The sequence below is a fragment of the Hermetia illucens genome, chromosome 2 (assembly GCF_905115235.1).
Source record: "Hermetia illucens chromosome 2, iHerIll2.2.curated.20191125, whole genome shotgun sequence".
Classification (NCBI taxonomy): domain Eukaryota; kingdom Metazoa; phylum Arthropoda; class Insecta; order Diptera; family Stratiomyidae; genus Hermetia; species Hermetia illucens.
In genome coordinates, this window is record NC_051850.1 from 31287336 (window position 1) to 31303471 (window position 16136).

A 16136-nucleotide genomic window follows, 5' to 3' on the forward strand; every position below is an offset into this window, starting at 1 on the left:
TCCACCAATGCCAAAAACGATGAAGGATACAGTACAGGCAAGGTCAATAAACACCAAAAGTGAAGGAATGTATAAAAGGAGTAACCCTGCCGGGGCTTATAGGGAGCAGAGTCCCGATCCGGAGGAATTACCCTTCACCCAGCTTGGAGCAAAAATAGTTGAGCTGTCCGAGTTTATCAAGGACAAGGATATTCAATCTAAGGATCTCGATGAAGTGACATCGAAAGGAGAAATTTGTACTGCTCTGAAGGAGCAATTCAAGTTGAAAGAACTTTGAGAAGAGTCTGTTGTGGGCTTACGAAAAGCCTATGGTGCCACTCAAACGGCCACAATACGAGTACCAGCGAAGGCAGCGCAGATGTTGTTAGCTGCCGGAAGGGTTCGGATTGAATGGGTTGTCTGTCGTTTAAGAGAACAAACTTCACCGAAGAGGTGCTTTAAATGCCTCATTTTTGGGCACTTCGCGAAGGCATGCACCAGCAGCATTGATCGATCCGATCGATGCAGAAGGTGTGGGGACAAAAGGCCATATTGCCATGCTGGAGCGACGATATGGGCTTACTATCGACAAGCCATACAATGTACTGCAAGTCAGGCAGCCAGTGGCTTTGTGTGGGCGAAAATAACTGGTGTATATGTATACAGCTGCTACGCCCCACCAAGTTTGAAACTGTCTGAATTCGAGCAAATGCTTGATAATCTTTTTCTTGACGCAAGGGGACGAAGTATTATTGGAGGCACTTTTGACATCCACGAATGTGTCCAAGATGTATTACTTTCGGACATCGCCTCCTCAATTTTTTCGTCAGCAGGACGAGTTCTATTTGCCCTTCTGGTATGCATGTTGCCTGCTGTGAAGCGGCCATCTAGTGATGTACATATGCCTCACGTCCTCTTAGTACTGATCGATCTGAAATTTTTGGGACTGATGTCATCTGGCTCTTGTGTGCCTTGTTTGTCTGGAACGAATAAACGCCCGCTTCACTCGATAAAATAACTCTATTTTGAATACCATAGTCCTTTGGTTTTATATATTTTTGAACACCGCCTAGGAAGTGCACTTCAAGCAAAACGATATCATTTTCTATCTACTACTCGCCCTATAAATATAGGTTGCGCAGGTACTGACTACGTAAGGTCATCTGGAGTGGACCAGTCTCTTCGCAAAAGCGTCGCCATGAGAATTGCTTAGAAGATCTTATGCTTTCAGTAGGTTTAGATTCGATGCTTAAGTTTTATGAGCATCTTTGTACCGATTTCGACCTGCAGCTGAATTATATTTCAGTTGGCTTGTCCTCGTGGATCTTCTTTGTTTTATGAAATCCAAGTTTCATGATCGTGTTTTGCTCTTTGGCAAATTCTCCTCGTAAGCTTCCCTCTTACTAGTTGTGATTATCTGGGTTGTTTTTTCAATTCCAGCAAAGGATTTGATTTGCCTACAAAAGGGCGTTACTTGGGTAATAAAATGGACGTCCACGCTGTCTTCCGCATATACTAAAATGGCGCGGTAGGGGATGGGTCAATATCCATAGCAAAATTAATGTGCCTGTGATTTAAGAGATACTCAGCGTATTTAGGAGAAGGTTCATGCCAGAGGATACCGTCGTAATACCAATGTTTTCTCTGTTGGTTGCGTAGCGGAAAGTGTATTCATTACACAAATTATATTGTATTTTGGTCTCTAATAAACACTCAAATAGTCTAGATTCCCAGGCACTTATATTTAAGCTTCCGCATCAAATACGATGGTTGTTAGCAACCTTCCCTTTACTGTTGTCATATTAGGTGGTTTTAAGGATGTTACTTCTGAGTGACCAGGACCATAGGTATGAAATTTAGCGGAACAACTCTGAAAGACAAACTTGCTGAGCAATTTGATCTTAATTCAAGCCCTTTATATGTTCAGTGTTGTAATTTTTGTACTCCTCAGCTACTAGAATATACATCCTTTTCCCTGCATTTCCATAAAATGCAATCACATCTAAAATGCATTTCTATATGGCCCCTCATTCAATGAAAAAAGTTTAAGATGTTATGAGCCAACATGAGTTGACATCATAACAGCTAGGTAAGCTCCACCCTTTTCCCCTGAACGTTCTCTTGTTCCAAGGGTAGTTTCGTAGCTCCTTACGAGTATCAGTTTTTCTACTATGGAATCTCTGACTATAAAAATTTCACAGGCCAATATCATCGTATTAAGAAAGTTTCAGCTTATGAAATTGGAAAGTTGCTCCTTTTCGCGAAGACATATGTTCATTAGTTTGTCAGAAGACTGATAAAGGACATTAGATAATTTTCAGTTTCCTCGAATTCTAGTAGTATTTTCTGCGAAGTTTCTCAGTTGGAGCGAATATAAGGTTTCTAGGACTTCCAGTTCACTTTTTGTTCGCTTCAAACGACTCTCTTTTGGTTCCTTATTTTCGGATGCACATGTCCTTTTAATACTTATTTCCGCCCATGCACATGAATGTGTTTTCCATTCTCTCATTTCCATCCCAGAAAACATTAAAAGTGGTCTTTAAACTTTCCTCCTCAGCATTTTCTCATTTCACATATATACCCCAGCGATAAATACTAACCATTCGTAGATGCAGTTCATCTGTCTGCTCCAAATGTCCACCCCTTTAGCCATAATTTCTCTTCCGCGAAAAACTGCGCCTCCCCCAAAAGGCAGAAACCACATAAAATTTCAGCAATTTATACACTGCGACGACGGCAGACAGCAAGTATCCGAACTAAATAACACATAAATAACTCAGTGACCAGATAATTTACGACCCCACTAAATCAGCGAAGTGGCAATTTTAATTTTTATTTCATATATTCATCATCTGAGCGAAATTCATAACGCAAAAGTCATCCCGGCCTCGAAAGCATTCCATCATAACTGAAGGGGGTGATTGTTCAGATGACGGTGAGTACCTCGGTGGGAAGACACACGCAGATGGATGTGTTCTGTTTAGGGAAATTTATAGCTGGGCTTTTATTTCGAGATAAGTGTATCCTTGCAGGATTTGGGGGCTTTATAAATGACAGGCAATCAAAATTCTACAATACTTGTTCAATTTGAATGACACTCGCTGGGGTTGATTTCAAGGAAAATGAATTCCATGCATCAAAGGCGGTTGTCAGTACAAAAATGGACTTACCTTTTCCGTGACTATGTACTCATCTCCGCTTCCCAGCCTCCTATAATTGACGTGGTATGATGTGACCGTATCTGGTAAAATCTTTGGTTGAAGCCACTCCAGCACTGTAAAGTGGGCTGAGACCAGGGCTGCCTTTAGTCGGGACGGTGGACCTGGTAAGACCCCGTATCCTTGCAAAAGACAACTGCTGTACTCAGACATAAAACGAAGGCACCTGTGAATAAAAATCAAGGTGGATTTTGAAGTTCTTATACAAACAGATAAACCTCCTGAACTTACTTGAATAAACTAAAGTCGATTGAGGTTACATTCCCCGAACATAGAGGCAAACAAACGGGCGGAATGCCTCGTGATCGACAGCAGGGCGTATGGTCCATGTTGTTTGTGAGACATGAGAACGTTATGTTGGCCCATGGGGCGCATACCATGAAGTCTGGAATCTCAGCCAGATCAGTTTTCTTGGGATCGCACATTCGGTTCAAACAGGATCGATGCGACATTCCCTTGCTCTCGCAACATCCTCGAATGTCTAGAAAATATCAATGAATTTTATAGCCCAACATCAAAATTATGAAAAACTAGACGTACCAGGCAATACAGGAACAACCGCGACACTGGTCTGCTTTCCAATGCCACTATCCAAAGTCAACGCACGCACTCGGAAGCTAGGCAAGCTTGTTCCGTGGTCATTGATAGCTGTCACTGTTATCGAATACATCGTAAATGGTTTCAGTTCATTAATGATTGTCGATCTTTGGTCTGCGGGAACGGTAACGCTCATCATTGGTAAAATTGTTCGATTTGGCAAACTGTCCTGGTCGAAAGTGTGCAGGGTGGTTACATTTATTGTATACCCGGTAACGGACTCAGCCATTTTGGCCGGTGGAGACCATCCAACTTCCAGTGAACGCTCTGTCAGGGGTTCCACGTAAACATCTTCCGGTTGACTAGGTAATTTCTGAACCCCTTCCAAAATGCATTGCAATCCCGACAAAGTATTCCTTACGCATGATACCCTAGATTTAAGATAGTCTGTGAAGGGAGTGTACTCTCCCCTACACATATCCTGGCACAAATCTGGAACTCCTTTCTCTTCACAGCATGGCACATGATTTCGTCCGTCGGCCATACACTTAACGATATTCGGGAAGTCTTTTTCGCAGGCTTCGGGTTCGATACCAGTGGTTCCATCCAGGATGTTGTGAACATTGCAGAAGCCAATGCATTGGGCTGTGACGTTGTTCTGTTCACAGCATTCTGTGAAATCATGGGACGGAGTTGTGGAAGCGGTGGATTCAGGCGATCGTGATGAGTCAACATATGGCGGTAGCGGAGGAGGTCTTTCATACTCTAATGTAGGATCAGTGCCCCTGATTGGTTGTCTTTTTGCAACTGGAGGGTAATAGAAGAAAAATAAATTAATAGGCGAGAGATAATCTTGATTTCTTTATACTCACTGAAGAGAGTGTGCAAGCTGCTAACCACCGGGTCTGAGTTCACTTCACAAACGTAGACATCCGTATCTGATGCTTTTGTGTTTCGTATCAGCAGAACCCATACTTCTCCTCCTGTTGTTTGACCCTTGGGTGCTGGAATTAAAAATAAAATATTTAAAGATCGTTCATGTTTTTAAGTAATCTATGCCTATCTAAAATACAGGCAGGGATTAGGTCTTACCCTGATAGTTTATCATCCTAAAGAATTGTTTTAGAAAAGCAGAAAAACATCGTAGGACCTGATGAATTTAAGGAGAAGGACTTAGCGGCAGAGGACAGCTTACTCTTTTAGATACTGATATTTTCATAATTCTAGATTGAATTAGGTCTCCACGACGGCAATGAAATTTCTGCACACAATATGAACATCCAAAATATCCTGGCTGTCCAATACCTCAAGGTGGGGTTCATTGCCTTTGGAGGCAGTACTCGGAACCCCAGCATTCAACGGCCGTCATTGAGGTGTAGAAGCTTAGTGTAGTAGGGCATAGTGGTGGTGAGAAAATGGCAGCATATTACGGGATATTCTCGACTTTATAGTCGATCTGCATTCGTTGACTCATGTAACCATGTATTTACAGATGATGAGTGTTCGCCAAATGAACGATACGATCACCTATGTCAGTGCGTATCCCGAAACTTGGCACCGTTTGTCGTCTGCCTTTTCACTGACAATGGCGATATAGGCATTGGCGGGTACGTTGCAGGTCCTTGCGGCGAGCAGTTATCAAAAGGAGTCGTTCCCGGCATTGAGTCGACCTGTCTGTGGTACGCGTGCCGTGAAGAAGTGAGGAAGCTTCATCAACTAATCATAGTGAGCGTTATCAATCAGTCATCAAATCGCTCGACTTCTCTAACGGTATTGCGGAAACCCTCAAATATGACAATGCGGATACCATGTTGAGTGCATTAGCTGCAAAAATAGAGGGCTTTGTAATCACTTTTACAGAGTCCGCGTTCTATGTCACAATTTTTGGAACCACATCGTCGAATTTCTTGCAAAGCACAGAAATCGAATCAACCCTTCTGAAGTCGTCTTGCAAATTCCTCTGTCCTATCAGTATGCAGATATGAACTTTTGGTTTGCAGAAAACACAACTGTCACATTAGAGGTGGAGGATCCTCTTATATCCGACTTCCAATTCCAATTGTCGGAAGTTGAAGTAGCTTTACGGACAAATGCTCCGTAATCAACCAATTGAAGACACTCATAAGAGGCAGTATATATATATCTATATATATATATATATATAAATAAGTCGGAAATCGGTAGCTCGGCGCATTAGCCATGAAAAATTTGGTAGAGTTTTTATGTACTAATGAAGCATGAGCGCACGAAGCTTAAATTTGAACATGGCTGGTAGCGTATCTACACTGTTTATGCCTTAGGTTACAATAATATCACTTGAAAGAGGCTACTTTAACTTTGACTTGCATTTTGTTACTAATAACGGAATTTCCACCAAACTTTCCAGCATTGTTCTGGATAGCATGTCCTATATTGTAGAATGAACTTCAATGGGCCCCGTAGTTGATTTCCGAAATATAATAATCTACTGCTATTAACTTTATTTAGACGATACGTCTAATGGAGGGTGTTTCGAGGCCCAGATGCCATATACATTATACGTATATTTGGCTGTGTAACTTCTGAGAAACAGTCTTTGTATCTTCTTCCTTTCATTTTACAACTGATGTCAAAACTAAGACCTGAATTGTGAAACACTAATTGTGACTTTTTATTTGATACCATTGCTGTATTTGGAGGAAAAACTTCACTTATTTCGCAGCCAAATACGCCTCTGAGCGACCCTTCTACTTTCGAGCGGATTATCTAAATTTTTCCTGTGGAAGAGTGGAAGAGGCGGAAGATCACTTAGATTCCAAAGCAGGGCACCCATTGGGAGGGTGAAAATTGGAGGGATATCTGGGTACTTCCTGCCGTGCAAAGATAATAGCTAAAATGATCCTGGAAAGCATTAAAGAACGTCTGGAAAGCTTGATCGAAAGAGGGCAGGCTGGTTTCCGCTCCCCATTCTCCACCCCACCTCATGTCCAGTATTTGTTTAAGTGTTGCTTATGAAAGGGTTATTTATCTGATTTCTGAAAGACTGCCACGATTGTTATGCTCTTGACGTCACCAGAGATGGATAAGAGTAATCTTCGGTTAAGAAAGGCGGCCTTTGGAAAAGTCCTAGAGAAGAGGATTGTTCAGCGAAAGGGGGTGAAAACATTCGGGGAAAAGCAGCACAGCTTCCGAGCTGGCGAGTCCACCGACGATGTATACGAAAACTTCGTCGTTCGTTGTGCTAGCTAATACGACTTTAGAACCTTTATAGATTTCAAGGGCCCATTTGATTACCTAAGTTGACCTTCTTTGTTGCCGAAGTTATGTGACTATGGCAAGGCAAGGGTTTGTGCTATTCAGAAAGTGGAAAAACTTGTAAGTCACAGCTGAAGGCGCATTTCAAAGTCTTCTTAACCTCCTGTCCAATTATCAGACACATCCTAGAAGATCTTGACAAGCGTCATACAACTTGTGCCTTCTAAGCTGGGGTTCACACTCAATATAGTCAAAGTTATTGTAAAAGGCAACCAGAGGAGTTATCAATTGCAAATTTGGAAAATATGTATTTTGCTACCAAAACGTCAAACATGCTTCAGTAATTGACTGGCCTACAGCTACGGCAGCAACAGTTTTAAGCAAGAAAAGGGAACAAAACTTCGCACTATCTAAATTTCAGGCAAGGAGTTTATAGCCCCGAAAGTGACGCGCGCTTTCCGTAAAGGCACATACCGTAAGTCTTCAAGTTAGTTCAATAGGAGTCGTTTTCGCGATCCAGCCCTCGTCCAACAGTGGGAAAGCTTTCTTGCTGTGCAAACGAAATAAAAATGTGTTTATCTCAATTGCAGATCGAATTGTCAGCTACGTACAAAAGGAAGACTTGATTGCCTGCGGAGACATGGAAACCGACCAATGAACAGCTGAGAACTCTGTAGATGGTGACTGTGACGCGCTGGAGCTTCGTAAAATATGCCTTCTGTAAAAAGAAATTCCACGCGTTAGTCAGGGAGGCAAGATTTTCAATCCTATAACTTCCAATGAAGTTGCCCTACCCAAGGATGGTATGGCTCACCACAATAACATGCAAAACTAGAATGCTCCTCCAAATAAAAGCGTATTTTTGTTCCCGTCAATGCGTTCAAATTAAAAAATATTTTTTTTTGTTATCCGTGGTGTCCATCGTGCTGCCTTAGCTGAAGAAAGGAAAGGGGTACAATCGACTACATCATCTTTCTTCAAGTACCATCATTGCGCTTATAACATCTACTCTTTACCGAGTTGTGGACCTTAACCGAGGAAGCAAGCAGACTTCTCAATTTAACTGATAATCGCACTCTTTCTATTTGCATTAATAATCAGAATATCGAGGACGTATACCTAGAAACCGTTGTTTCGCCTAACTTGACTTCGTCCGAGAGCATTATAGGTACTAAATCTGCCTTTGCCGTTTTGTCTACCCCAAAGGAACTGCCAAGGTTACTCGGAAGCCAGAAGCTTTCATCGGTCTATGTCTGCTCATGGGTGCGTTGATCAGATGACGAAAGTAGCATTTTAAAGACCATACATGGATGTTGGGCGAAAACTTCTCATCCTAGGATGATGGATGAGGGAGTAGCCCTAAAATTACATGGTGCAGAATAAAGCACATTTTAGCAAAAAGGTCGACTCAAGTCAGATATAATAGGAACTGTCTACAGAATTACAATTTTGGCAGCCGAAGCAAATGTCATATGCCAGAACGAGATCATGTAGTCCCTTGAAACCTCTAGTTGTTGGTTAGAAGTGGGACTAGAGTTATTGCTACGTTGCAATCCGATCCGATCCTTTGGGTAGAGTTTAACTGCAGCTTCTCAATGATTTTTTTTCTCTCGTCCGTGCATCAACTAAGTCTGTCTTGACATGGCGAAATGCGCAAGAGGAGGGTTAACTACGGTGTTATTGCACTTTTAAGCTCAAAATGTCCTCGTTGTACACCATTCTTAGGTTCGCATAGGCTTCCTTGGGGATATATAGAAAGACATCTACGACCTTTTACGTTTTGTCGATCAGTGGAAATAGCGACAATAAAAATTCTGTACCACTGGGAACAGTAGCATTTACATGACCACTTTCAGGAGCAACAACAGCCTACGATTTCGTCTAGGGCTGAAAGAAGTCACTAGACACTGCCTTACTTCTGCCCTGCGGGCAATCTAACCAAAACGGTTCGCAGATGTCAACGCTCTTCTTTCTTTGAAGTCAACCGTAACCTCTACGAGATCGGGTCGGAAAGTCCTTCCTTTCCATAAGATTCAGGACGTTTGGTAGGCCTAAAGATGACTGGCTACATCATTCGTTGGAACTCCCTCAAATTTAAATACAAATCTTTCATTCTTATTCCGTACATCTTAATAGGTGTACCATTATCTTCATTATCAACGGCGAAACTCCAGACACTCTAGTTTTGCTCCGAGGTCCACCAATTCGATATCCCTAAAAGCTGTCTGGCGTCCTGACCCACGCCATCGCTCCATCTTCTTTTTCTACCATAGATATTGCCCTTACAGACTTTCCGGGCTGGATCATCCTCATTCATACGGATTAAGTGACCCACCTACCGTAACCTATTCAGCCGAATTTTATCCACAACCAGACGATCATGGTATCGCTCATAGATTTGGCCATTATGTAGGCTAAGGAATCGTCCATCGTCATATAGGAGGCCGAAAATTCTCCGGAGGATTCTTCTCTTGAACGCGATCAAGAGTTCGCAGTCTTTTGTGCTAAGAACCCAAGTCTCCGAGGAATACATAAGGACTGGCAATATTATAGTCTAGTACAGTAAGAGCTTCGACCCTATTGTTAGACGTTTCAAGCGAAACAGTTTTTCCAAGCTGACTCTGTTAGCTGCCAATTACCGTGCGCGGATTTCATCGTCGTAGCTGTTACGCATGATAAGGCATCTTCTTGTCGTAGGCCGTTGCTGATTTCGAATGATCTTGAGAGTGATCCTCCTCCTTTTATCTGACCTCGCGCATTGGTCAAGATCAGCCTAGTCAGTCTTATCAATTTCGTACGGATACCGAATTCTCTCATGGCCCTGTACAGTTTTACCCTAGCTATGCTGTCATAGGGGGCTTTAAAGTCGATGAAAAAATGGTGCAACTGATAGCCATATTCCAACAGTTTTTCCATCGTTTGCCGCACAGAGAAAATCTGATTTGTTGCTGATTTGTTGCTGATTTGCCTGGAGTGAAGCCTTATCCGACCTAGCGAGGTAGAGGAGAATACCTTATAGATGGTACTCAGCAACGTAATACCTCTACAATTGCTGCACTGCGTGATATCCCCTTCTTTAGGTATGAGATAGATAATGTCTCGTTGCCAGTCGTCAGGGGTTGATTCGCTGTCCCACACCTTGAGCACAAGTTGATGAAGCACTTGATGTAATTGGTCGCCTGCATATTTAATCGATTCGGCTGTAATTCTATCGACTCCTGGCGACTTATGATTTTTAAGCCGATGAATTGCACGGACTGTTTCTTCTATGCTTGGTGCTGGCAGCATTTGTCTATCGTCTTTAGTTTTTGGGGCGTGAACGTTTATGAGCCTTATATTTCTAAACTTGCCTCGCAAACGCAGAGTGCATAGCCTTTCGCTTATATTCTCAAAGCCGATAACAGCAGGTTTCATTTTTTGGGTGATTAAAAAATCTTTTCTGAGAGCATGATGTAGCTTTTGATGTAATCATGTAGCTCTTCTCCAGGAAACCGGTTCCTGTCAAGCGCATCTCTTGCAACGCTATTACATCAGCCTTATATTGGGACAGAATATCACGTTCCATGAGAAAATGCGCAAATAGTTAACCCGTTGTCATCGTTCGTCGTTGTAAAATCCATCCTGTTCGTGGATCCTTCCGTGGCTTCCTAACATCGGTTTTCCATGTAGGGTTGTCAACTCCACCCAACCCCCAACCTGGAGGACCAGTTGGTATATTTTGTGCCGTTTTTAGGCGAACAATATTTAGGCACATGGTTCAAAAAAGGTAAAAATTATACAGAAATACATTTGTCAATCAAGAAACATTTTCTGGTGAGCTTATTATTGATTAGAGTTTAGAGAGTCTCCAACTTCCTTTCCGTGGTTCTTCTTTAACCTTTTTGCCGTTCGATAGGATGGTCGGCTCGTCTAGATCGAGTTCGTTACTTTTCTTGATCACACGCATAGTCCATGTGGAGTCGAAAGGGCCTCAAATTATCGTCCCATGTATCAAATCATCACTTTTTCGGCCGACCTGCAGGTAGTTTCCCGTCAACTGGGGTGTTCAGATCAACCTTAGTTGGTGCATTCTCGTCAGCGCAAATTTCACAGCCATACTATCGGAGTTTTTTCACAATTTCTCCGCATATTGATCGTGGAAATTTTAGATGTGATCATAGCAGGATATTCCAATTGCCCAACTCCGTATTTTCATCCCCATTCCGTTGATGCTTGAAACAATTTCATGGTTCAGATGACCAGGGAATGAGAACATTGATCTGAGATAGTTAGTTGAGTTAATTTTTGGCAGGTCGTCATAACACCTGTTCCATTGGGGTTGGGTATGAAAAAGGATCTGTTTTATTCGAATTCACTGTCTAGAAAAATGTCGTATGCATAGAGCAATTTTTTGGCCGCATGACAGTGTTGAAGGTAAGAAACCAAGAAGAGTGGCGAGAAGGTAATCTCTTGGTAAACATTCCCTGAGACACTTGGAATTCCCACCGGTGGGCATTATCCAGGTTTAAGGCTGTTAATCTTTTCTGAAGACGATTGCCTAGGTTAGAGTGGTTGGTTGCCAATACAATCTCCTGAGTTTTTCTGGAGGTAAGAGGCGATCGCCTGTCAATTGCTGCACTTTCCAAAGGAAATACGAAAGTTTTTCATCTCCAATCTCCAGTCTTCTGAACGTCATTGGGTCCGTATTCCCTCTGCTTTTCTCAAGTTGGCTTTTAAAGTACCTTGATCCTTGGTGGTGTTCGACACTTGCTGGAGTTCGTCAAAGTCTGGATTAGCAGAATTCGCCATCACACGAAACAGAAGTTAAAAGAGAAGAATAGATGAAATCGGAGTTGTAGGTTCGTCGCTTTCGGTGTATCAAGGCTTGGTCAGCTTTTTGAAAAGGTGGAATTCGCGGAGCTCATAACTGCAAGGCTTCGGCTCCTTGCGCCTTTTGTGGTTGTTTTATTGCAGTTTTCTGACCGTCTCCAGCTATGATGAGGCTTCGATGTCCTTTGTTAAACAAATTAATGGACGATTCTATGGGATTATGCTGGAGTTACCTATTTAATTACGTATCCATTGTTTGATGGTGTAGCTCGGCTGGGACTAGTAAACGTCGATGACCATAGTAAACGTTGATTATGAGGCAAGGAGTACCTATCCTTAGAACCAAAAGGAACGACTCCCTCGACTTGGTTCAGAAGCGTTGATCGCTTTTGATGTAATCATGTAGGTAACCTCTAAAGAAACTAATTTCCACGCGAGGAGATTCAAGAATCGGGTGGAAAAAGATAGGCTCTTTCTTCTCAATGTCAACTTAAAATCCACATCAAACTTTCATATGCGACCAGTTTCTGATGGTCTCACAATTTGTAAACTTCTATTATCCTCATCTCTTTCCTACCGGGAGCTGTTTTTCTTCCGAACAAGAATCTAAATTGCGAATCCCTCTACTAACAGCTCCAATCTAAATTGCTGGCAACAAGTTCATCCCGTGAAATCTCCCCAATTTCGCTGATTGATTATTTGGTGATAAGGATTATTATCCGGTTCAACAGTCGAGCTAGCCGTAAAGTGAAAATGAAAAAGCCCTTGAAAAACCTCAACCCTCCATGTTTCGGGTGAAAATTAATCCATTATGTTCGCTTCCCAGAATTATTGTAGTACTTAAGAGAGGAACGTTCTCAACCTGATGTTCTATCTTCTATCCCTTCAAGAAGTTTTTCCATTATTTGATCCTTTTGGATTTGAATAATTGCCGCAGGGTTGATATTATTCTAGGCTTTGCTTCCTGTACATCCTCTTATACCTTCGCAGTCCTCTAGTGGGGAATGTATTCCATACTTTTCCCAACTTTCCGTCAAGTTTCTACTAGACTATATCCTTTTTCAAGTCTCTAAAGTGGTTCGTTCTATTCTTGTTGAGACAAGCGTCTAACCCTCCACAAAACTTCGTGTTCGGTAATTAAAGCGTTTGAGTGGTAATTAAATTCTCGGTGCCATTTTTACTCCACCAGCTATTCAGCTAGTCAGGCAGAAGAGCGAAATAATTATAAATCTAATCCTTTCGCTTACCTCTCCACTTTTTAATTTCTTTCGCATTTATCAGTGCCAAGGGTGAAAAATACGATACAGACGGTTTAACGGGTAAAGGTTAAAGGGGAGATACGGGCAAAGATGTATGATCTTTGGAGTAACGTGACTATGCGACACCTTGAAGAGTGGATGGTGGATTGAGTATACCGGTCCATTCAGGGCAGAGTTACCGACTGTCTGCTGGGGGATTCGAAAAGTTTTTCCGGAACCAGAAAGGCGAACTTGAAAAGAATTAACAAAAGTCCTTGCGCAATCTGCTTAGCACTTGGGAAGAAGGTTACGCAAAAAATCACCCCTAAATACAAAGAAAAGACTATAGTGCAGGAGTTTAGGGGACTTTCCCTAACTGTAACGTAAACCGGCAGCTCTAACTTGCTGGATATTATTGAAGGGTGTGCCAGCTCCCCACCTCGACAGGAAGTAGAGCAGGCATCAAATATCCTCCATTGAAGAGATATTAAATGAAAATTACTCGTTGACATTATCCTACACATTTGCCGCTACTTTATGTTATCTAGTTGCCGCCTGCCTTGTAATGAAATATGGCGTCGAAACAGCCCCGTCAACTGATTTATGATCTCTCATTTAAAATTCGTTAATGTGCCGAAAGAAAAAAGTTTCATTACATTAAACTGTCGTTCTCTAAACGCTTCCCCCCAGGCAGGTATCTTTGTGCCGAGCTTCCTGGACCTGACCTCCCCGCGTCAGAGTGAAAGAAGCCCTGACTTCATCCTTCCATCATCAGCACGACAAAACTTTAACAATATGCTTTTTTCTAGGAGGAAGCATTTACACGAGGAACAATATCCTTTACCCTCCTGGAATGGGCTTAAGAGAAAAAAAATGACAGGGAGATTCCTCCGTTTGCGTGGGTCGACATTGGCGGAGGAATTTTCATCGCATAAATTTCCACAAATTACCAGAAGAAAAGGGTTGAAAGGAAGAAAATTTACTACACGCTCTAATCTGCCGTCATGCAATCATGTCCGCGCCCGCCCCTCCGGTTTTATCTGTATTACGCCAGTGAGGTTAGGAAGGATATAATAGATATACATATGTAAGCATGTACATTGAACTCAGGATGGCATTTACAGGACTACCGTCACAGGCGGAATGATATGCATAGATTCAGGATTTTTTCCAGCTTCAGTCGCCTCCCTTTGTCTTCAACGAACTGTCTGCATTTAGTGGGATTTTGAGGGCTAACCCTGCCTTAATTAATCGAATTAATTTTAGGTCTTAAAGTTAATTGTATAAATGGAACTACTTTAGTGTGTTGCGGCCGAAGTCGTTGTAAATTGAATTTTAAATGTTGACAGCATGCTATTTAGCTGAATGGTCGGTTGGTTAGTTAATTGGGTACCGCATGGAACGACGAGCCAATTATTGCAAGGGCTTGTAAGGTAATTGTTTTTAGATCCCGACAGGGTAAGGGCTGTAAGTGTTTCGGTTAAGGGTTAAACCACGAAAAGTAATACAATTTGAAATTTGGTTGGTGACAAGTTTTTCATTTTAGTCACGCTGTCCGGGGTTGAAACTCAAAAAAACTCAAATTCTTACGAACAAACCAGCGAAAGCAAAGATAATCTGAGATTGCTTCCATAACATGTTGACTTTATATGAAATTTACGTCAAATCTCCAACAGTGAAATTTTTTACATCCTTAGATTTGGAAAAAAACAGGACATCAAAAATAGAACTTACATTCATCATGCAATATGCTTATCCGGTTATCATTCGATACTCGATTTGTTCCTGCTGAGAGAATTGTTCGACCTCTCCGCCATACAACTGTGTTGTTTAGATACGGTGGTGTGACCACGCATGTTAACAGTGCATCCTCTCCTTCTACTAGTTCTGATGGACCTCCTGTGCCTGTAAAAAAAAAAAACCACACATATTATAGCATTCAGAGTAAGAAATAAAGAAATTGTTAGGCATTGGCTTAAAAGGTAGATCGGGACCGCTTGCTACATCATTGGCAAAGGATACCTACTAACCTCTATCCCCACAGGACTACGGTGAAATGTTACTTCGCGGGGAATGCTCTGGTCTACATTAGCCAAGAGACTTATCCAAACGGAAGTGATCCAAATATGTCCCATAGTCACCGTGTGTCCTAAGGAACTGTGTCAAGTGGTAACATTATTCACCATGTTTTCGCTATACGCATTTCTCAATACATGAGAATAGTGCATACGACTAGCAGAACTATCCCACTGTGCTGCTACCTCCGGTACATTCCCCCCTAGCGGCTTTTCAAAACCCCGCAGTCACTTCGAACGCATTCACCCTGCTTGTCCATTGGAAGTAGTGCGCATCATTCGTCAGAGGATCTACGGGGATCATTCCTCCATGGGATACCACAATGTCTCACCTGATGATGTCCTATGCTCATTGCACATTTTTAGTGCGATTGATCAGTTTGCCGGACTCACCCTCCTCCGATTAAGGTCGTTCGTTCTTCACCCTCCTCTCTCCCCTGGTAACCATCATTTCTGTCTTCTCCCAAGTCTAGTTTAAGCGCCTCTTGAAACTCAGCTTGGCATTGATCAATGCGACCTGGTAAGTAATCAGTTTTGGAAATATTGCGATTGATTATAATGATCGCCTCCATTTGTTCAGATCCAGTGTCACCATTGATAACCATGATTTAATGGTATGAATTGGATTACCTCGGAATAAAGTTCCGCGTGCTCCTATCGCGGGGAAAATCAATCAAATTTACCCTCTTCGGTACACTAAAGCCAGGCCATCCATCATACATGGTGTCCCACAGCAGAGGCCTCAGTGCGCAACCTTCAAGACCACTGTTTAAATGTACTCTTTTAGCCAGTCGTTCACCTAGAGTCTAGAGAAGCTTCTCCGAGAAAACAGCCAGAGACACCCAGTAAACTAAAGTACCCTTCTAAATTCTAGTTTAATCTAATGGAGCGAGCCGCAGCTCCAAGCACTCAGGCCTTTATTAAGCCCATTGTACTATCCCCCGTTTGCAGACATTTCCGAATATGAGAACATTCTCCAGAGGCAGAAAGTGTGCAGATTCTTCATTAAAGAAAACGTCTCACTTCTTGAGGGATAACAAAAATAT

The 16136-nt window shown here is 42.2% G+C and overlaps 1 protein-coding gene across 3 annotated transcripts in view; it reads right to left on the minus strand.

The window, feature by feature from the left end:
- Window positions 1-16136, minus strand: part of LOC119647798 (Ig-like and fibronectin type-III domain-containing protein 1) — a 225906-nt gene that overhangs the window by 55888 nt on the left and 153882 nt on the right. For all 3 annotated transcript variants that reach the window (XM_038049008.1, XM_038049006.1, XM_038049007.1), the window contains exons 4-8: window positions 14750-14920; window positions 4607-4738; window positions 3738-4541; window positions 3429-3678; window positions 3150-3363 (exon numbers count right to left, since the gene is read on the minus strand). In XM_038049008.1, coding sequence (XP_037904936.1) covers window positions 3150-3363; window positions 3429-3678; window positions 3738-4541; window positions 4607-4738; window positions 14750-14920 — 1571 coding nt within the window. The remainder of the gene's footprint in view (window positions 1-3149; window positions 3364-3428; window positions 3679-3737; window positions 4542-4606; window positions 4739-14749; window positions 14921-16136) is intronic.